The sequence below is a fragment of the Lepidothrix coronata genome, unplaced genomic scaffold (assembly GCF_001604755.1).
Source record: "Lepidothrix coronata isolate B3197 unplaced genomic scaffold, Lepidothrix_coronata-1.0 Scaffold17, whole genome shotgun sequence".
NCBI lineage: Eukaryota > Metazoa > Chordata > Aves > Passeriformes > Pipridae > Lepidothrix > Lepidothrix coronata.
The window spans coordinates 8,111,711-8,133,547 of NW_016690197.1; the positions used below are offsets into that span (position 1 = coordinate 8,111,711).

The 21,837-nt window shown below is 40.9% G+C and overlaps 2 protein-coding genes across 5 annotated transcripts in view; both read right to left on the reverse strand.

Annotated features, from left to right (window-relative positions):
- Positions 1–3,902: 3,902 nt before the first annotated feature.
- On the reverse strand, positions 3,903–11,950 carry FUT11 (fucosyltransferase 11). The gene is made up of 3 exons (XM_017807114.1): positions 11,227–11,950; positions 9,317–9,942; positions 3,903–4,509 (listed from the first exon to the last, which is right to left on the reverse strand). Exons 1-3 carry the CDS (start codon positions 11,944–11,946, stop codon positions 4,362–4,364), a joined length of 1,494 nt encoding a protein of 497 aa, XP_017662603.1. The 5' UTR covers positions 11,947–11,950; the 3' UTR covers positions 3,903–4,361.
- A 1,750-nt stretch (positions 11,951–13,700) lies between these two features.
- The window catches only part of SEC24C (SEC24 homolog C, COPII coat complex component), a 38,649-nt gene continuing 30,512 nt past the window's right edge, over positions 13,701–21,837 (reverse strand). For all 4 annotated transcript variants that reach the window (XM_017807063.1, XM_017807062.1, XM_017807060.1 and 1 more), the window contains 10 exons: positions 21,192–21,308; positions 20,548–20,718; positions 20,062–20,158; positions 19,649–19,794; positions 19,123–19,261; positions 18,191–18,309; positions 17,644–17,823; positions 16,792–16,983; positions 16,278–16,367; positions 13,701–15,842 (listed from right to left, as the gene is read on the reverse strand). In XM_017807063.1, the coding sequence (XP_017662552.1) occupies positions 15,702–15,842; positions 16,278–16,367; positions 16,792–16,983; positions 17,644–17,823; positions 18,191–18,309; positions 19,123–19,261; positions 19,649–19,794; positions 20,062–20,158; positions 20,548–20,718; positions 21,192–21,308 (1,392 nt within the window). In that variant the 3' untranslated portion in view covers positions 13,701–15,701. The remainder of the gene's footprint in view (positions 15,843–16,277; positions 16,368–16,791; positions 16,984–17,643; positions 17,824–18,190; positions 18,310–19,122; positions 19,262–19,648; positions 19,795–20,061; positions 20,159–20,547; positions 20,719–21,191; positions 21,309–21,837) is intronic.

A 21,837-nucleotide genomic window follows, 5' to 3' on the forward strand; every position in this document is an offset into this window, starting at 1 on the left:
ACTTACCATCACAGGGGACCCAGAGATCTTTCAGTTCAAAAATTACTACAGTGACAGAAATAAAAAAAGGCAATTCTTTCTGAGTTCTAGAAATCATCAATATTAGGAATCAAATCACTATACTTCAGTGAGGTTATATGGTTCCTACACATTGAAGTCCTTGCTAAAGGACAGAAAACACAGACTACTACTTCATTATAAAAAATACCCAGCTTCTTACTGAAAAAAACAGGCAGCACTAGGTATCACAGTTTTGGCAGGAGAATGAGAGCTGTAGCTTGTCCAATGCAATGCACTGGACTGCTAGATTTTTAACCTTCTGTCAGACATTTATTTCTCCTCTCTCACCTCTCAGAGGCCATAAACTTATCCTAGCTTGTCAAGTCAATTCTGAGACACAGCATCAATAGAATGTACTAGTGTTTCATGTGAGCAGTAATAAGGAGATATCTATTTTTAGAACATTAATGCTAATGAATAAAGCTAACCTGACAGCTTTGAAAGCCTCCCTGCAGTCACACAGTAAACAGGCAAAATGCACGATAAGCAGTGAAGCCACTCACCCTAGTCTGCAGGAGCCTACCAAAGGGTTTACAGGAGCAATCTCTTAATCATCCTCAATATTTGGCATCTTTGCTAAAATTCCTGATTAGTCTCAATCGTGTGTTTTTATGAATACGAGTACCTGCACTGTAAGAATATGATTTAGATGTCAAATACATCTACCACATCTATCATGTCTGAGTATCATGCAGCTTCACAATATGAGCGATTACATTCAGCCACCATTAACTGTTTTGAATTTAAAGCAGTAAAGTGAGAAATCCAGTTAAGAACAGAAATCAGGAACCTTTTTCCAAAATATTAGTAATTGCTGCAGTGACCTTCCTCCTTGTCTGCATTCACATACTTCCATTAGTAGAAAGACAACTAGGATTGTAAATTGAATTTACTTTGGCTAAGACTGGCAGTACCTGTTGGCACTATATAGCAAGCCTTTAAAATGCATTATTAAGTAAATTGATTGCAAACTCTTCAAGGGTATGAGACCCAGCTTCTCCTCCTGCCTCCTCCAAATAACAGGAGAGAGATGAAAGCTAAGACCATGGTGGTAGAACCACCTTATTCAACATTTGGCAGTCCTTGCTGTGCAGAGAAGTAGATGTTGTGAAGGTCAGTCAGCATCCAACAGAACTGCAACCACAACTCTTTAGCCAGGCTGGGGAGGATTCCCACCTCCCCTGCCCCTGCAGAGTTTGCCTGGCAGCTACACAACACATTCATACTACGCACCGGAATAAATATTTCAGCCCTAATTCTTGCACACCGTGTACAAAAAGTGAAACATATTTAGTATATTAATAGAAGGAAGAGACACTGTTTACAAATCATGGACGTATTGTGACATACAGGAGATGATAAAGCTAGTATGATCTATTACGATAGAAAAAACTCTCAGATAGAAGAGAAATGCAAGGCTTGCGTGAGCATCACTAAGAAGGGTAGCTGTTACTCATTACCTTTTGACAAGTTCAACACCTGTAAGACTGTAAAAAAATAGTTAAACCTAGGAAGACACTAAGAACACAGAAAATGATCATGTGACTACAAACTGAAAATTGTATTTTGAAAAACTCAGACAAAACCTCCAGAATATCTGTGATAAAGTTACCTTCAGATCTGTACTACTTTCATACCCACGTTAAGAAGATACATGACAATCAGAAATACTCCTGCTTGGCAATCATCATAAAGCTCAATGCAACAGCCTTCTGTAGTACAGACATGGAGCAAAACAACAAACAAATAAACTCTGTAGGACTAACAAAAAAGCCTTGTTGACTGGTGATTGTAATATACTGAGAAAATAAACAGTGGTGAAGGAATACTTGGTTGTTAATTAGCAATTGAATGAATCAGGGCCCCAAGAAGAAGTTTTTACCTAGTTTGCTAGCTACTCTTCAGCTTGTACCACCACATCTTCAATGCTATTAGTTGGAAACATGCTCATGTCGCTGAGCAGGACGGCAAAGTGAGGCTTTGGACATCACTCCTCAGGAACTAAGTAGTTGCTATGATACACATGCTTATATTGGTACTTCCTCCTGTCACTCCTGCAAGGATACATTAAAAGTAGGATGTCTAATTTTTGCAAAAGCAAATAAATTATAATAAATACCTGGAAATTATTACAAATGCTACACTTCTAGAAAATCTACTTAAAGTACAGGATAAAATGGTAAAAGCAGCATGTGCTAGTACCTGGTACTTAGTTTTTATGTTTAGTATAAAAAGCAAGATCAGAATCTCTTGTCCTATCCCAGCAAACACTTGAATAAAAACGTGGTTTGAGATATAGCTAATCAAGAGAACCATTCAAAGACTGAATGATTTCCTACAGAAAAACACGAAATGAAGTAATTGAAGCCATCAATTTACTTAAATATCATTAAACTGTTTAGTAGAAGTTGATATTCAGAACTAAAGCAGCCTTAATTTGTTTTATCTTAATGTATTTCTCAAGCACATTGTGGCCACTTCAATCCTGAATACACACATCTGTAATTTTAATCCGATTTGAGTAATTCACTTTAACAATTAACTCAGATATATTCACTTAGGTATTCATGTCTCCCTAGTAACTGAAAAAAAGGAATGTAAAACTGATAAACGCATTTTATCTGAAGAACCATTTGTTACTACTATTAGAGAAGAGAGATAAAAGAACAGCTATCTCCTAAAAACAATCAGGTGAGATCACTGTATATTGCATACATCTACATTTGCAAGAATTCAATGATAGTTATGGGCCTGAAGTCTTTGCTGTCAAGTGCCCTGATTTTAACATGGCAATATTGTTCTGTCACCTGAGAGACAAATATTTAGGTGATCTACATATCCTGATATTACACCTATAATACCATATCTATAATATTACGAAGGGGAATTTGAGAGGAAAAAAATATGTTAAGTGATCCATACAGCACTAAGCAATAGACAGTGACATAATTAGGGACAGAATGTAGATTCACTCCTGTTTCTAACTTTTACTAACAGGCATTGGACTTCCCATAGCAATGCATAAACTGCCTTGCAAAATCAGATTAGCCCACAGACTGTAGACTTTCATTACAAACATTCAGTCTTAGGCATGGATAAACTCTGGCTATTTAGTTAGGAGTTAACTTCTTCTGGGGGAGGAGAAATGGAGAAAGAAAGCAGCATTGTACCATTAGAGACATCACTGCAGTGTGGCCATATTTGCCCATGCTTTTAAATCTGTGGCACTAAGGGAATTAGTTTCCCTCCACTGCAAGATCAATTATTTCAGGAAGATACCCAACATGGAAAGGAACAGTGGTAGTTATTTATATCTGTAAGCGATACAGGCTACACGGCAAGGAAGATCTATCCACATGTCATCCTTAGGAACTCCAGTCACAGACCAGGATTGTAATGTGTTAAGATTTTGTAGAGATACAAAACCATCTCAGTACAGAAAGACTTCAACGCTTGTATCCAAACTGCAGAGACCACTGGAAAGGGACCATTGTTAAAATGTATTTGGTTTTGCAGAAAGCTGCACATAAAAAGAACAAATCCAAGGTCTCTGAATTGGTAGCATTAAGGAGATAACAAAAAGTCAAGGTTATGGGTTTTGGATTTGATGGAAAATTAAAGGAACCAAGGCATACCAATTTTACTTAGTTCTACACAATACCAGCTAATACACTTTGTGGTGTGAACTAATTTGTTGAAAGCTGAGACTTAAATAATTTGATTTCTCATCCCATTGTACATATCACCTGGTAAGTTAGCAAAAGAGAAGAATTAGTCAGAGAGTAAGTGACCTGTCCATAGCTAATCAGTTATCCTGAAAAGTAGGAGTATTTGAGTCGTGCTTACTTGGGGCAAAGAGACTTTATTGCTGCAATTTTGTAAGGCACAATTGCTCTCCACAGATTTGTCTTTTGTAACTCCTTCACTGGAAAAGCCATTTGTTAATAGCAGCTAAAAGTACATCTTAATGAAGAGAATATGTGACTGATAAAATACGTATAAAAACAATTAATATTCTGGAGACTTAAAAAAAAATCCCTGATCTTTTGCCCCACATGTTGACACCTGCAAGTCAGAAGCAGCTTCACACCAGAGAGCTGAAATTCAAATCAAAGCAAAGCAGTTGCTAACATCTCCACTGCTGGAATCCAATCATAACAGAAACTCACTTCTTGCACGAGAAAAAATTGTCTCTGTGAGAGGGTTTTTTCTGTATTTCAAGGCAAACATTTGAAGCGAGGTAAGAATCCACAGTCTCAACTTTCAACGCAATTTTCAAATCAAGCTCTTACGAAGATGGGTCAGTGTTGCCTTGTCCTCTTGAGAAAAATCTCATGCATATAGTCCCAAAATCTTCCTTGATGCGACTCATTGCGATGAATCATAGCTGTGAGGGCCTCACCCTGATCAAGGCTTTGCCAATAATCCTGCAGCCACATTTCTTTCCAACTGAAACAAAAAAAGAGACATCACCACAAACCATTAAAAAACCCAAATGAGTCTGCAGCTGTAATATCACTGAAATCATTGTTTTTCTTTCACCTAAGAGAAAAACAGGCCCAGGGATGGTCATAACAAACTATGTTGTTATTGTGCTCCAAGTCATTTATAGAAACTTGCTATGAAAATTCTCTGCAGAAAATACAAGTTCACCATGAGCTTTACAACATTCTAGAAGTATCAGTATATGACTACAGTGTTAACCAAAGAGACTAAATTGTTAATTGTAGAGAATAAAAACTTCTATTAAAATAAAATCTGTCACAGAGTCCTATTAGTTTGAGAATAGCCTTCTGTGGCCTGTATGTGTACAACAGTTAGCACTAAGAATCAATTTTTATTCAGATAAACCCTTTAACAAACTCAGGTTATATATGGAAGAGACAAAAATCATTATATTCCTCAATCCTGATCCTAATCTTTATCTCCAGACTAGATGGTCAAGTACAGGCTGTCTCTTTTTCAATGCATACAGTCACAAACTTTTTGTAGCACAGACTATATCACTGCAAATTTCAGCAATTCCCTTCCCATTCATGATGATGTGGACTAATTCTCTCACTGGTGTTATATCAACAAATGGCAACTATTTATTTCTTCTCCATTATTTCTGCTATCTAGCCATATGAGCCCATCAGAAATTTTGGAAAGAAGGAACAAACACAATGCTCATTATAATACATCCATGAGTTACCCAATACTTGTTAACTTATATACAGAGCTTTTTGCTGCTTCTCCCTTCAAATCACAGAAGTAAGTACAGCGCCTCCTGCATTCCCTCTGTACACTATACCTTGAACCAAGTGTGACTGCACTGCCCAGAAGCAGATCTCAGCCACCACTCCAGGCACAGCACATCGTAGTCGCTGTCCCTGTGGACATGGCCTGTGTGCCATGGGAACGAGCTTTCTGTGGTCAACAACACCATCTGTGGTGGTACATTTCTGCAGTGTAACATAAACCTCAAAATAAAGCTTTTTAACATAGACTCCAATGTGAAGGATCGTAGACAGAGGCTTATTTCTGCTTCAAAAAATCAGTATCTGCCAAGAGGGTCCTTTGTAAAATGCAGCACTTGGACGTACTATGAGATCACATTGCTAAATTCATTAACCTTTGTTCAAGGACTGCCAATATGAGTTACTTGTTTTTTACCGCACTGAATAAGGGCACACGTCTATGTGCATTAAGTACTAGACCCAAGACTAAGTGGCAGTAGGTAACAGAAAAAAAGAAAATGTTTTCCAGATGAACTGTACAGAAAAAACACTAAAAAGAATTCCAGTATTTGAGTGAAGACTTTCATCAAAAATATTAAATTAGAATAGTTTAGTATTTTTCTTTTGAAATTGCTATTACTGGGGGGTTTTAAAGAAAATAATTTCACTCTGATTCTGTCAGTTGGGAAAAACTGGTACCTCAGGATGAGCAGGACTGCACAAATCTCCACAGACTCCCAACTACATACACCTGAAACATCATTACCATGAGATACAGATCTATCTTTAATCCTGGATGATTACTGGATTCTATTGCAAGGGACTTCTCACATGCACAAATGGTAAATCTCATACTCTGTTAAACTCATTTTTCTTGTCATAAATAAACTGTGACATTGACATAAAAAGGAAACAATAAAACCATGATGGTTTTACAACATTCTTTTATCAGTGGCACAGTGGCTTCTCTTTCCTTATATCACCACAGATGAAAACTTTAGGTAACTGGAAAGGAATTGTCACTTAATCTTCTTAAAGTTACCCCCTCAAACATTCCACTTTCAGAAAATTAATCCTTATCAATGAAACAAACCAAACATTTCTCTCACAAAGATGGGAGTCCAAGAATAACTACAGATTCTGATTCCCACTACATAGAAGTTCCACTCACCAGTAGCACTGTAACCCACTGTTTTCTGTACAAAGAATTCAACAGACTGTAGTGACTGACTCATACCCTAACACATACAAATGGTTGTTCTACTGCCTTTCTTCGTAAGCTCACTTGGGTGTGAAGCCTGGGTGTCCAAATACAAGTGAGGCTGCAGCCATAAAGATTTAGAAACCACGTCTCCACACCTACAGCTAAAAGGTGTAAGTGTGCTGCAGCTACCTACACCTGCATAGAGAGAGATTGTGATGCAACACTTCTGTCAATTCAGCTAACCTGTCAACCCTAAAAACTAATTATATCTGGGAACAAGAGTTACAGAGCATGCAGATGAGCAGCATTACCTTACTGTAACTGGGTACTTGCTCTAATATAAACACCTTTGTTTTTCTCGGAGTTCCAGAAGGCTCCAGAACTCCAAGTCACAGTGTGTGTTTATAGTCAGACCTTGAATGTTGCATATAGTCTATCATTTGTATCTCCACTAGGCCTGTGTCCTTTTTCCACAATAATGTTTTCTAAAGTAACAGAACACTCCATTGACTGGCTCAGCAGGCAATCATGTAAATGGATCACACTGTCGAATAATATTACTATCAAACTCTGACAAAATATGGGCATGTTAAACTAATGCTTTGGTGGCAATTTTATGTTACTGTCACCACTTAGAATTCTGAGTAACTGTGTTCCATTTTGCAGATAAAACCAGTGAAAGCTCAGATACTTATCAGACAGAAACCACTGTATTTCACTGGAGATGCCCCTGATCGTGCCTCAGAAGGTATGGATACATATATTTCTAAAGTAGACAGCAGCCAACGTAAAAGCTTCCCTGGAACAAATTTTCCAGACACATCTCATGGCTACTAACAGGGGAAGAATAACATCCTGTGGTTCAGTGAGACATTGAAACTTCCATGGATGCAACTGAGGTTCGGATTGTGGACCAGCTGTTCAAAACTCCCTCTTGATGACCCCTGGGCAGAAGGATGGAAGCACCTGAGCCTGCAAGTGGCAGCGGCAGCCACGATATGTGTGCCTTCCCACGTGCTTCTCTACTGCCACCTGATGCCCAAGCAAGAGAAAACCTATGGAAAAGTAGGGAATGCTTTTACAGAGTAGGATGCTGCAAGGAGAAAAACCATTTTGCTACTGAGACTGAGAAAAGGCATTACTATAAAAGAGCTCCAGTAAATCAGCCAACCAACAGAAAACAAAGGATTATGAACTCCTTTTACTTATAAGCAGAACTTTTCAGTTAGTCAATATGAAAATTAATTTTAATGTGAAAAATGCTTTTTGATTATGAACATCACATGCTTTGTGAAATAGGTGTTTCCTAAAACACCTGCATAACCTCACACTTATTTTCTTGTTTTAATTTCAGTTGGCCATTTCTGAAAGCATCCCAACACAGAATTAAGTAGTTTCCCACACTTAAAAAATTCTTCATTTCTGATGAATGCGTAATGTAATAAAAACATTTTTAGAGATTCGTATCCACACAGAACTTAGTTCTGGGTTAGCATACTTGAAATTATGGATTCTAAATTTTCAACATGCTGTTTCTTCTAACAAAAGAAATCTTACACTCCTAACACTAATTTTAACATTTCTAGGCACTCAATCCCTTAGTGTAGAAAACTATTAACAATGTTGTAAAGCGATATAAACTGGAATAAAGTACACTGACAACTTCCTTCTGGAAATGCATGAGATTTTCCCAATATTTTAAAAATTTCATTAATTGAATACTACAGTGAGACTGACATCAGAACATTGAAATCTTTGGTGATGGCTATTAACCTAGACAAAACCTCCTGCTATGGCTGAAGGTTTATCTTTATGATGGCTGTCTGACGGCTTATACAGAGTGAATTGCACGCACTTGAGTAATTGTCTAAAAAGAGAAACTGGTGCAGGTAATGCAAAGAAAAGTGATAAACCCAGGGAATCCAAACATGTTATAGGAGTAATACACACCTCACAAAGTCCACATATAGTTTAGGAACTGCAAGAACCCTTCCTTCTATCAACTGCAACTTCAAACACTGTCAATGGAAAAGCCCAAAGGTTTGGGAACACCAAAGCATTAACTTCTTTTGTACCAATGCATGTATAAATGGAGTAGATCATGCAATCAACACTCTTCTGCCTGTCAAAAGTGGTTGCCCAAGGGTTGGTGCAGGTAGTTCCCTGCTGACAGACTGGAGGGCAGCTCATACTGAGGGCTATAAGGAGGTTCCAGCAACACCAGCCATCCCTGTCTGCAATCCCCCGGACAAGATACTCAGCCTGTTCTCTGCCCTGCGTGATCCCTCTCCTAAACAAACGGGATGGTGTCCTTCAACACTAGCCAGAGTTTTGTCACACAAAACAACACTAAGTCTTGTATTCTGGGGGAAGCCTAATGTCCGACCTGAAGTGAGCAGGAGCCAACCAGGCCTGCACTGAACAGTGGCAACTCTGTTCTCAACCCAGTACTTTGTAGCGAGGTATAGAGCTGCTTTCACCCCATGGCTGACAAGTGCTGTACCATCACTGTACTGAAAACATCCCTCCCCCAAACAAAGAGGCTACAATAGACAGAGGATAACCACATTGCCCGAGGTCACAGAGCATTTTAACACAATATTATGGGTGTCTCACGCTCGTCTTTCAACCACCAATACCACCATCCAAGCCTCTTGTCCAGCCTCAGCGTTACACAATATTAGCAGAACTACCACAACACCCACAAGACGTATTATAAAATGTAACTAGAGTTGTATCAAGAGCTCCTTTAAGTATAAAGGATTATTAAAAGTTACAGCTACTATTATTTGAAGCTTCCTTCCCATCAAAAAGGATAATATTGGTACATTACCTGTCTCCTTCAGTGAGGTCTTCCACACTTCCAAACCCAGGGGTTGGCACAGGACATCCCATGTGCTTGAACTGAGCTATGCGAGGTCTGGGAGCTGGAATTTTCCCACGAGACTTTTTGTGTTCCTGCTCCTCTTTGACCCGGATGTTCTCCCTGTCACAGATGAAACACTCAAAGCCATTCAGGTAATTGGGCAGAGTCATGTCGTTCACGCCCCACTCCCGCCTCTGCAAGCTCTCTAGCAAGAACTGGTTTTTGATTCCACCAACGTTTTTATACTCTAGATACTTCAAATATTCCTCTCCATTCTTGTCCAGGAAATCAAGATACTTTGCCAGCTCTTGGGGGCTGCCAAAGTCATCTATAAGAATGATGGAGAGGTTGTTTGGCATCCAGTCCCGCACAGCTGGGGAGCCTCGGTACACTGGGACAGCCCCCAGGTGCATGGGACGCCACAGCTTCTCTGTCATGTAGTCCTCACATATGGCATTCTCCAAGGCCAGATGAAACTTGTACCTGGCGATAAAAGTCATAAACTCAGAATCTTCTGTTGTGGCTGTAGAAGTGTCTCTCAGTCGTTCACTGGGAAGCTCACGGTTATGCAGGCATTTCCCATAGGAGTCAACCTGAAATAACAACCAGCATCTTTACAAAGCGATCCCTTCACCCGGAACTTGTTTTCAGAGCTTGCAGTTCTTGTAAAACTACAAAGTTGGATCAGTTCCTAGCTACCTTGGCTTAGCTTCACTTTCACTCCAAGTTCTTTCCCTTGTAACTATTCCTAGAGCCCCGCTTCTACCAGCTTTAGAGGAAACCAAGTGCTGAGTTTCAAAAGCATCTTTAACTATGCTACAGATTGAGGGTTGGGGGGAGTGTGCAGTGCCACTCAAAAATGGATTTATTATCAGATAAATCAGAAAGTGACAAGTAAGGAATAGCATTCGACCCTCCCTACGTTAATTTAGAAGTCATCCTTCTACTTAACAGAGACCCAGGACTTTTCCAAACAGTTATTACACATCGTTCCTGCCAGGCTCAGCAGGCTGACAAAATTTTTCCCTTTGTTTGTTAGACTGAGAAAAATTGGTGCGGGGAGCTAAAAGAATACTGTCTAAAAATGAAAGACAATATACTTGAACTGGACCTTGCATCAAACTTTGACAATAGTCATATTTTAAAAATTCTTTTGTCTTTGTTTCACTAGTGAATACATGATGAACTTGCACAGTATCTGAATCATGGCCAATAGCAACAACAGAAACAACCAGGAAAAAGATGTTTCTGGCAAAGATGAAAAACAGATGCTTTTTATCAATATCCTATCCTTCAGAATTTTTAAGAGAAAAAAACCCCCTAAACTTTTTTCTGCTTTAAAGAAATTACATTATTTTACTTTAGGAAGCTACTCACCATCAGCTGTGCTGTAGCAGTATAAACCACCATAGAAAAAACATCGTTCTACCACAACATAGATAAGCAGGCGATTCTCAAAACACAGCAACCTGCCTTTTTACTGCCTGCTTGTACCTTCAAATAGGAGCGAGGCTTGTAAATGAACAGCCTTCTTGTACTCAAACTTCAAGGTCCAGAGATTTCAGCAACTTTTAGCACTTGGTCCAGCAGACTGAGCTTATTCAGGCTTTGCCCAGCTTGCACCTGATCCCGAGTCTAGACAACTCCACAACTAACAAGCTACATAAGGCCTACCTACTGGCATGCGGTGTTGTCTAGATCACGCTTTGGGAGGGAATACAACTAGTTTTTCTGTCCAGCTTGTAGTCAGCATGCATCCCGTTATGACTCGCGTCTTGGCTAAAAACAAGGACAAACAAACCCCATTAAAAAGAGGCGGCGTAGGGGCGTAGCCAGGTGCTCCCAGCACCACGCCACAGCTTCCCCCGTGGATGTACCTGGATGTACTTCATGAGCTCCCGCACGTAGCGGTCCCTGTCCGAGGGCACATCGCAGTGGGACTGCATGTACAGCACGGGCGCGTAGCCCCTCCGCCGCCACGCGTCCTTCTCGGCCAGCGGCACGGCCGGGCCCCGCAGGTACCCCGCGCCGGGCAGCCACTGCAGCGTCAGCGGGTAGTCGGACTCGCGGCGGAAGGTGGCCGTGTAGTTGAAGAGCTGGATGCCGGGCGGGTGCGAGAGCACGTAGTTGTTCATGGGGGACTCCTCGTGGAAGAGCGCCCAGGTCTGGTGGGGCAGGCGGGGAAGCGGCGCCTCGTACGCCCTGAAGTCGGTGCCGTAGAAGATGAGCGCCTTGGTGCGGCGGTGCCGGGCAACCCGCCGGCTGCGGGTGACGAGGCAGGAGCCGCGCGGGCAGTCGATGCGCTCCGTGTCGCCGGGGAAGTGCGGGAAGAGGCTCCCGCTCCACCACAGCAGGATGGGCAGCGCCTTGTTGCTCCGCGTGTCGTTGTTGCCGGGCCCGCGGTAGGACGCGGCGGCGACGAAGGCCGCGCCCGGCGGGACGGCGTCCTGCGCCCACCCCTCCGCCCCACACGGCTCCGCCGGCGCGGCCGCTCCCGCCGGCGGCCCCTCTGCGGCCAACGCGGCCCCCGCGCCCCAGGCCAGGGCCAGCGTCACCCACAGGCCCGCGGGCCCGCACCGCGGCCCCGCGCCCCCCATGCCCGTTCCCCGGGCCGGTCCCGCCGCCCCAGGAAGCGGCGCCGGCCCCGCCCCGGCGGTGCCGTCACGGGGCGCGGAGGGGCCCGGGCGTGGGGCCGGGCGGGAGCGGTGCCGCCTTCTCGCTCTGTCACCTCGGACGCTCCAGGAACAGTGGCAGCTCGTAGGGGCAGCGACTTCTAACACGGGTCCGTCAGCGTTCGTGCAGCCTGGCTGCAAGCGGCCGGACGAGGTGACCCATTCGCAGGTCCCTTCCAACCCTACTGTCCTGTGGCTGAAGGGGATATAAATCCTCTCTCCCTCTACCGCTCCTGCATCCGTCTGTGCACACACCTGCCGCAGCAGTACCTGCAGCTGACAGGGAAAAGCCCGAGCTGTTCCACTGAGGCACAGCAAGCTTCGAGCGAAGGCAGCTGTAGAGGTGGCTCCTCGACCAAGCAGGCGTTTAGGTGTTGCAGGAAAGAGCACCCTGATTAACTCCTGCTGAAGACCATAAACGGAGGGAACAGAAAACACCTTTTAGTAACAGAAATCTTGTTTTTTTTGTTTTTTTTTTTTTTTAATATCTACAGGTAGTTTTAAAGCTTCCTTGAAAGCTGCTTTTCTGTACCAACCTTAAATAACTCCTGTGGTATTAAATTATTCTGTAAATGGGAAATTGGTTTGGGCTACACTATGTAAATCCAACGGAAGTATGCTAGAATTACCACTCAATTGCTCAGTTACACAATTGCTAAAAGACTCAATTCCTTAAGACCTAACTTAATATAATGACAATACTTAGGAATTATCAGTTATAATACAGGACATCAGTTAGTATAGACACAAGGCAAAGAAGTCTTCTTTATCTGTGTAAGGAACAAGTTAAAGCAGAAATCTTTTTCCTTTCCTTTGAAAAGATAGGTCTGAACACTGCTTGGGCCTGCTCCAGCAGCACACCACAGGGTCCTGTGCTGAGCTCCCAGCAGTGTAACAGGCATGGGCTCTGCAAGGCAATTCCCACAAGCATCAGAAGGGGAGCTGCACGATTTACTCCATATGATTAATGTACAAGATCCACAAGGCCCATTATCACAATACCAGTTCAGTGGCAGATTCTGGATATTATGTACATTCTGTAGGAGAGTAATCTCAAAAATATTCTACAGCAAACTTAGTATTGTTGGATATTCAGCAATGATTGTCATGTGCTTTCATACAGATCGTTCTAAGGTTATCAGGAAATTGTACAATATCAATGTTCAAGGCTACAGTCAAGTTACACTGCCAGTTCACTCTGAACTTTATTTTTACAATTAGCACCCCCCCCAAACAAAACAAACCCCCCAACCAATCTACCCAGCTTCCCTGCTTTCTTAACTCTGAAATAGGAGCTCTATTTCTCTGAAAAGTTAAGAATACAGAAGTCATTAAGTTGACATTGCACAAGGTAAGGGCAATATTTGCCAAAGTAGACAAAAAACCCCCACCCCAATCAATGACTCAAAGCTGTGTTAGCAAAAAGGGAAATCTCTTTGCAAAATGGAAGTTCAGAAGGGACAGAATGTCAAAAACCAATCACTTAAGCAAATACTGAGGCTGAACAGTATCTTTTGTCAGTTGACTCTTGTTGAATTTCTTATCATTCAGTGTGAATAACAACAACAACAACGAAAAAAAGAGACTGAACTTGGCCAGCAGAAGATTGGATTGTAAAGGAGCAATGAGTTAGACTTCATCCCTTCCCGCTTCCCCCCTCCCGCAAAATACAGGGTTTGGAAAAATAAGCAGTGTTTATTTACTAACAATGACATAAAATACATCTTAATATATTTTTATTTCTTTACAAATTAAAAGATGCATTGGAAAAACAAGTGAAGAAAATGAAAGGTTCATTCATGATTTCATTTCCACCCCCACACCCCCCAATATTAATACTAGAAATTAGTATTTGTGGAAGTCTGTGGTTGCTGCACCTTATATTTCTGGGAAGTTCTTTTTTTCCCTCTTATTAAAAATCCTCTAGATTTTTTGGTTGGAGGCAGTACATGGAGTAAAAAGTTGGCCACATTCATACAAAAACGCTGAAGGTTCTGTCAACTACATCTTGAAAGAGCTTCTCCATTACAATTTTCATATTCCCCTTTCTGTGTAGTGATGGGAGGGAAGACAAACTAGCAGCATTAGAAGAAAAATGGATTTATATACACGCTACAGGATATGGAACTAAAACCACAGCCAGATATTTTTTCTGATCTTAACAAGGACTTTCCTATGAAATATCAAGCCCAGATCACATGTTCTCTAATCCATCCACATTCTTCCTTCCACTTTTAGTGCTACTGGTAGCTTAAACTCCTGGGTATTGGAAGAACACTTGTTAAGTGTTCAAGCTAAAATATACAAGCCCCCTTTCAAAAGTGAATAAATGAAGCCCTTAGAATTCTGAATTTGATTACACTAGCTCCCTCTTCACAGGAGTCTTCTCATCCACCCTCGCAAAATGGAGCAGCAGAGCAGCCAAAGTGGATGGATTAATCTGTCTGAGGTATTTTAGTTTAACAAACAGGCTTATAAAAAGGTTTTGTGCAAGCTGATCAGTAGGTAGAACAGGGAGGGTATAAACATCCAGTAATGAGACTCTTTGCTATGGCCCAGATGCTTTCAATAACCAAAATCAGGTACTTATGATACCTACTACAGTACAGTCTAACTCTTAAGTTTTTGTATCTCCTTCCTTGTATTCCAGGGTACAAAGCAATCTCAAAAATCTGCATCAGTATAAATCAAACTCCTGCTTGTTTGCTATGATTCACAATAATATGGTTGAAAATGGCCACTTCCTTATCATCCAGTTCCTACACAGCCCCCCATCACCTTGTTAAACATAGTTTCCGCTTAAGGTTAAGAGGATTTTGTTCCCACCACCATCTGATAGACAGGTAAGCTCTGCAGGAGAGGCCATGGAACATGGATTGAGTAGGACAATACAGAGCCATGCAATGAGAAGGAAAGGAGTCACCACACACGCCAACAGGAAGTACCATCTCTACCCCTACACTGTTTAGAAGCTGTTGATTTTTGCCCACTGAACTATTAATTACTCCATTACAGATCTGCACAGCAACTTATAGTACAGGGAAGATTGTGGAGAGAAATTTGTCCTGCTGCCTCCTCACTTAGCTCTCATTTCATTTTTCATGGCTTTCTGGTTCAGACAGCCGCATGATACATCTCTGCTCTGACACATCATGTTTCCCTCTTTAGAGAAGACATAAAATGTTTGGCTGCTCCAGCTCCCGTTACCTGACCTACCTCTCGTCCTCCCCACCTGTGCATCACCTTCACACTCGGAGCATGCACACACACCCACATGAACACACAGCAGCTACCAGAAATTTTTTGAAGAGTTATCGCTTTTTCACCCAATGTTGAATCATGTACAGTGAACTGAAAAAAAACCTACATTCATTACGACAGGATTAGCGAGCATGGGGTGGGGGGTGAACTCCTGCCAAGCACAGGAAACAATTTAGATGCAAATAAAAGACCTGGTATCAAAGGCCTTTTTTTTTTTTTTCAGCCCTCACCAGGAAAATATTTCATCTCTCATACAGGATTGGGAAAGGTTGAAAGGATTTCTGCTTATGCAACATGTATTAAAAATTATGGAATTGTACAGATTTCTATGTTGTCCTTTTTGAGGGCGCTGGGCCTTCTGATCAGGTCATTAGTGGAGACTGAAATGTCACTGCTGAGTTCCAGCACCACTCACTCCTCTAGCTCAGTAGCTGCCGAATCTCCTTGTGCATGTGACACAGGAAGTCCACATATGAAGCCCCCCCACTCAGGCTCTTGTCCTCCACTAGAAAGTGTTTGAACAGCATTTCCAGCTTATCTTCTTGCTTCACAATTATCAACTACAAAACAAACAAACAAACAAAACAAAACAAGAACAAAACCAACAGTGAGTAGGTAGTAGAATTATTCTTCTTGGGGAAAAAAGAGCAAAAAGCCAATGGCTCAAAAACCCAAAGACAGATAACCAGAATCCTGGCTTATGTGCTTTGACTTCTGTAAATCAACTGGGTTAAGTCTCAATCCTTTCTAAACAGAAGAAAAATACCACATATGTGGTTTGTACAGTAGTATATTGTAATAGGTCTGAAAAAAATAGTTTTAGAACTATGATAAGCAGAAAACTAGTGAAATTTTTTTTTCAGATCCTTGAAAACTTTGAATCACATTTATGAGATTGGGAAGAATAAGTTCAGAACTCCGGCATTACCAGGTATCACCTGCTCTACAATAAGGGAAGGGGATTTAAAGCTGTGAATGGGGGACAACATTTTTACCTTCATGTAGCGGGATCTCTGCCCTTGAAGCATGTCAACAATAGATCGTACTTTCTTTGAAAAGGGGTTTTCCAAGACAGGCAGGGCACTCTGGAATGAAAGATATCCAATCCCCATTAGTCATGTGAAGTAGAGCAACGTTAAATAAAACTCAGCAGTTTTGTCATATTATACAAGGGTATGGACATATCTACCCCCATTAACATACAATCTCTTTGACCTCAACTACTTAAAAGAGAATATAACATGATATCAGAATTAAAGGTCATTTATTTGTTCCATTTAGGTATCAACTGTTCTCTTCACTGTTAGTTATGTGGCTTGCCAAGTAAACTTAGGCAAAAGCATGCCCAACATGCCCAGACTAGGGACATTTCCACTAGTTTCACATATCTGTGCTTCTCTTGTTCCCAGTATGAAAAATGTAACACTATTTTCTCAACTGGCTTTCTCATTGTTTTAAGTTTTGGGTGACTATCACGGACAGTAGCTCCCACACTGCCATCCAGCTCACCAAGGTGTTGCTAATCTGACCGAAGGATGACACTCCAAAGAGGTTCTGGATCAGGCCTTGCTGCACGCTGACTCCCACCCACACAAAGATGTTCAGCCCATTCTCCAGCAGGTATATATCACCCTTGGAGAGACGCTCCTCTGAGTTCCGAATGGCTGCTGGCAAGGAATCACTGTCAACATCTGCTTTGGTCTGTTTTAGAGCGAAATAAAAATTAAAATCAGTAAAATAAAATCAAGGTTATAAAACAAGAACATCTTATGAAGTCCTGAAAATTTCTGCCACTAAGACCCCAATGAATTTTAATTTTTAGGACTCATAAGACTACAATAGCTGTGACTGTGGTATCATCTTCCTTAGCTTAGTTTTCTTACTGAATGTGACACAGAGAGATTCTTGGTCAGCAAAAGAGAACATAAGGCTTCTGTGAAATTACTCTGAAGTTCCAATATAACCTCCTGGACTAGGAATGTAATTAGTTTTTAGTATTATTCCAGCAACTATGCTACTGAAAAGTCAGAACGGTATGTAGAGTTGCCTTTCAATGATGAAAATTACTACAAAAAGTTGTAAGAAGCTTTAGGACTTTTTAAAAAAGACTATGAAAGGATCAAAAGTGTCTTTGCCACTGTTCATATGCTCACAGCTCAGGAAAAAAAGTAACCTCCAGCAAGTTCACAAGATGCAGTAATGCATCTATCACCGAGTGAAATAAAGTGAAATATCCCCACAGATGGCAGATCCCAAATACTTCTCAAATCACTTTCCCTTGCTAACAAATAAATGCCAGTCCTTAAGACAAGTCAAGACAACAGCAAGTCTCAAGTGGTAAGAATATCCTGAATTACTCACCAGGGGCAAAAGCCTGGGATAAAAGAAAACATTTGTTTCGGCGACATCCATGGATGTCACTAACTGCCGAATGTAGGCACGGTCATCCGTCGTGACCTCCGGACCAGGCTGGAGGACGTCACTCTTCAACACACAATTCAAGTACACAGGAAGCAGCTTCATGCATTCAGGGAGGATCAGCTACAAGTCACAAGGAGACAGAAGCTGGTCAGCTGTCTTGCTGAATAAGCCTATGTTTGACAAAATGAAGCTTGCATGAACCAACAAAGTGTGGTACAGCTATGAGGAGTGAAAGCTGATAGCCTCATTGTATCATGGACTTGCAAAAGAAACATAAAACTTATCCCTGCTCCCTGGGCTCCAGACAGATGTTCAAGAAGCCATTCTTAGCTATAGTTTTACTTTCAGCCTCTCTACTTTCCTGACTCTTCTCTTTACAAATTTCTGCTGAGCAAATTGACTTTATTTGAGTAGGCTAAGTAGGAAGATGATGTCATCACTTTTTAATTCCTGAGCCTGGGATTCAAGTAAAAGCATCAGAGTTTACCTGTCCAGCAGAAGAGGGACTAGCACAGTTCTTTCGATAGCAAGCGAGGATCTGGGCACACTGGTTGATCAGTGCATCTCGTACAGTCTTCACTGGACTACTCAGAACTCCACGATATGCTGCACAGAAAGAGGAAAGAGATGGACTGCTGTCAAGTGAGTGCTCATGAACAGCAAAAACCCCAACACTACTTCCACAAAGTAAATCTAAACAACTATTGTTTATGAAAGTGTTTATTCCTTCCGCTTCAATAGGAATATATCATCACTTTCCTACAAGTTTGAAGACCCGAAGAAGCTCATTTACTCTGTTTTATTACATGTTCTTGAACTGTCTATCCCCCCTGTACTTAAAATACAGTTATCGTAATTGAAAACATGAGGTTCTATAAAAACTCCTTTTATAGCCTGGCCATCTTTCTTTAAAGGTCTGAAAATGGACTGTTTCTGTCATTTTTAATGGCAATAAACATACACAGCTCTAAATCTCTGTTGGATTCCTAAGCTTTTACTGCAAACTAGAAAACTTAAATAGCGTACAATGCAAGAGAGTATGATATTTAACCCAGACCTATGAACAAAGGCCGCCATTTCCTATTGCTAGAGCATAATTCTGGAACAGGTAAAGAATGAATTAAACCAGTCCAAAAATAAATGCAAGGATGAATTCAGACAGCTGTCAATACAAACTGTTACTAAAAATATTTAGACAAGAACTTGTATGAAGAATAAGCCTACACTCTCCATCTGTACCTCTCATCCTAACCAGCAATAGTATCGTCACAGCTTTATGCTCTTTCCCGTAACTGACTGAAGTATCAGGATTCCCACCTGACATTTGAAGTAAGAAGAATAAACATGTGTCATTGGATGACAACAGATATTTTACCAGCAGTTAAAGGTTGCAATTCTTGTTACCAAAATTACCCTTACCATACTTAGCCAAGTAGTTGATGAGTGTGTCTGTCTCACAGTTTCGATAGAGGTCAGCAAGCTGTGTGCAACAGTTCAAGGAGAGGTTGTGAATGCGGAGTCGTCGCTGTCCTGCACAACTTGTATATAACAGAGCACACTGTAGAAGACAAAAATGCCAACATGTAGAAAAATGAGGTCCTGCTACAATAAGAAGGGCAGGGCTTGAATATACTTCATTAGAAGCTAGGACTCAGATGCATAAACAAATTAGATAATTACGTGAAAGCCTTGCACAATCAGCTAAAAGCATATGCTAAGAATTGGAGTCAATGAAAGATAACAAGTAGCAGCTTTAGCAGTTGTATTAAGGGACCTGGTCTTAGAAAATAAGACTGTAATTTGAAGCAGTCTAGGTCACCCTGAGAGCAAGTACACTGAAAGATCAAGGGTATAGAAAGAACAAACAGTTCCTTGAAGAAATGTCTAATAATTCAGGTCAACCGTCAACTCACTTCTTTCTCCTAGAAAGCCTACCCCCCCTCACCTGAAGGAGTGCACCACTGTCTTCACTCAATTTGTCATCATGCTTGAATTCCACTGTAATTGTTTTATCACAGTCCAAACCTGCCATCTCTACATCAGTTGTGTTACTCATATAGAAAGCTCCAAAAAAGTCAGTTGCTCGAATACCTAAAAGTGGAAAAAACCCAACATGAACCACAACTTTCAATAGAATAAAAAGACAGACAGCCTTTGAAATTGATGCTAAGTTATCCTGGCAGATTGCAGCAGGGATTTTTCCAGGGTTTCAACAAAGTCTTAGAACTCCAAAGCTTTAGCAGAGCTTTTTGCATAGCCTAGTCTCAATATATTTTAAATTAGGGAAAAATCTCTTACTTCCCATGGGACATGCTTGAAGTAGTGAATTTGTTAAGATTCATCCATGCTAACACCCACCTGTGCTTGTGCGCACTCTCATTACAGCATCAAATCCCACTTCTTTCTGGACATCTCTTCTCAAGTCATTCAGGAACCTATCCTGGTCTGTCTCCAGCTAGAAGACAAGCAGTAATTGAAATTTCATATTCCCATAAATCAGAGCTGCTTCATAAACCATAAAGTCATTTAAAACCAGATATTACCGCCTGCAGTCTCACTGTAAAAGTCAGCCACCATACAAGGCTCAGTGCCCTGCTAATAAAATACTGTGCTCAAAGGTAATGGCATAGCTCTTCCTGTTGTGGATTTTATTATTAACAAAGATGTTTGTGCAAAGCCACAAAGCTAACAAAATCATTTTGGTGAACATCTTGAAATTTAAGTAGCCATTTATTTCCAAATAAATACTTCTTCACTACAATTCACACTATGGAAATAGAAATATTAACTAAACAATAATTCTTACTTCTATCAAATACCACTCTGAGTCAATGTCACTCCTACCTGGAAATATGCATACTTATAGATGGAGCCTCCTGTCTGGTAAGGTACTACACCCAGTGTAGCCACATCTAAATACTGGTTTGGAAACAGGAATAGATCCACACAGCAGCCCTGGGCCACACAGTCCTTGGCCAAGTTGTTGTAAAAGCTTGTTTGTGGTTGAAACAAAGTCTAAGAAATGAAATCAGAGATGAGATCAGAAGTTTGTGGCAAGAAAAAGAAAGTGAGATACAGTTTATAATCCCAGTCAATATAATTTTATACTTTAAGTCTCTCTGTAGGGAAATTAGGATCATATAAATTCTCCCTGACTTTGCCTTTGAAGAACTGTTAATTATTATGAAAATTATTACATATTTTTCTTTAATTGTAAGTTCAGCACATTTACTTTAATTCGGTATTTTATCCTGTATAATAATCTAGACCTAACTCTTCTTGTTCCTAGACCAGAGCTGTCCTTATGATGTCAAGTCTCCAAAGCCCGGCTTGGGAATGGAAAATAAAAGGGGAATGCTAAAAGATATTAGCTGGGACTGTTACATTATGTGCTATCCTTGTGATTTTTAAAATGTTGTTTCAGTTATTTTATTCCATAAAGAGTGTAATATACACCCTTATGCAAGGATCATGCAAATCATTATTACCTTCTCCTTATCTGTGTTGATCAGCTTCCTATCATCCCTGTTCTTTAACTTTCCTGGGGCCTCTGCGATGGGCAGAGAGGTGTGGAAAATGAAGAGTTTGCCAGCACATTCAGCTGCCTGCAGGAAAGTGAATACAATAACAGAGGTTAGAAACATTTTTAAAAATTGTAAAGGAAACTGTGATTCAAGAACAAACATTCAAGCATCCTCATCACACTTTTACATGAGGGTGACTCCCTCCAGACACACAGGCTGATTGTCACTTGGTTACTTCACTGTTGTCCAACACAGGGAACACAGATTACGGGGCAGTTACAGAAAGGCAAGTTTCAGTTCTACTGGATTTGTGCTAGTTCCATGGCAGGGAGAAAAGGACTTGCTCCAAGGAGACAGAACAGTAAGCAGGACCCAGATACAAAAGGTTTTGTGCAAATGTGTTGCACTGCCTTCTTCCCTGATTTGCAGCTACTGAGTTTGTGGGAAAAAAGTCACAGAAATGGCAAAGAATTTTGTAATCTGAGCTGCAACAGATAATTAATTTTAAACTGACACTCTGTGTCAACACTAACCAATGCTTAGTAGGTTATTTTCTCTGACACATGCAGTATGTAAAAAAATCAATCAGTAATTTTTACTATTTCTTGAT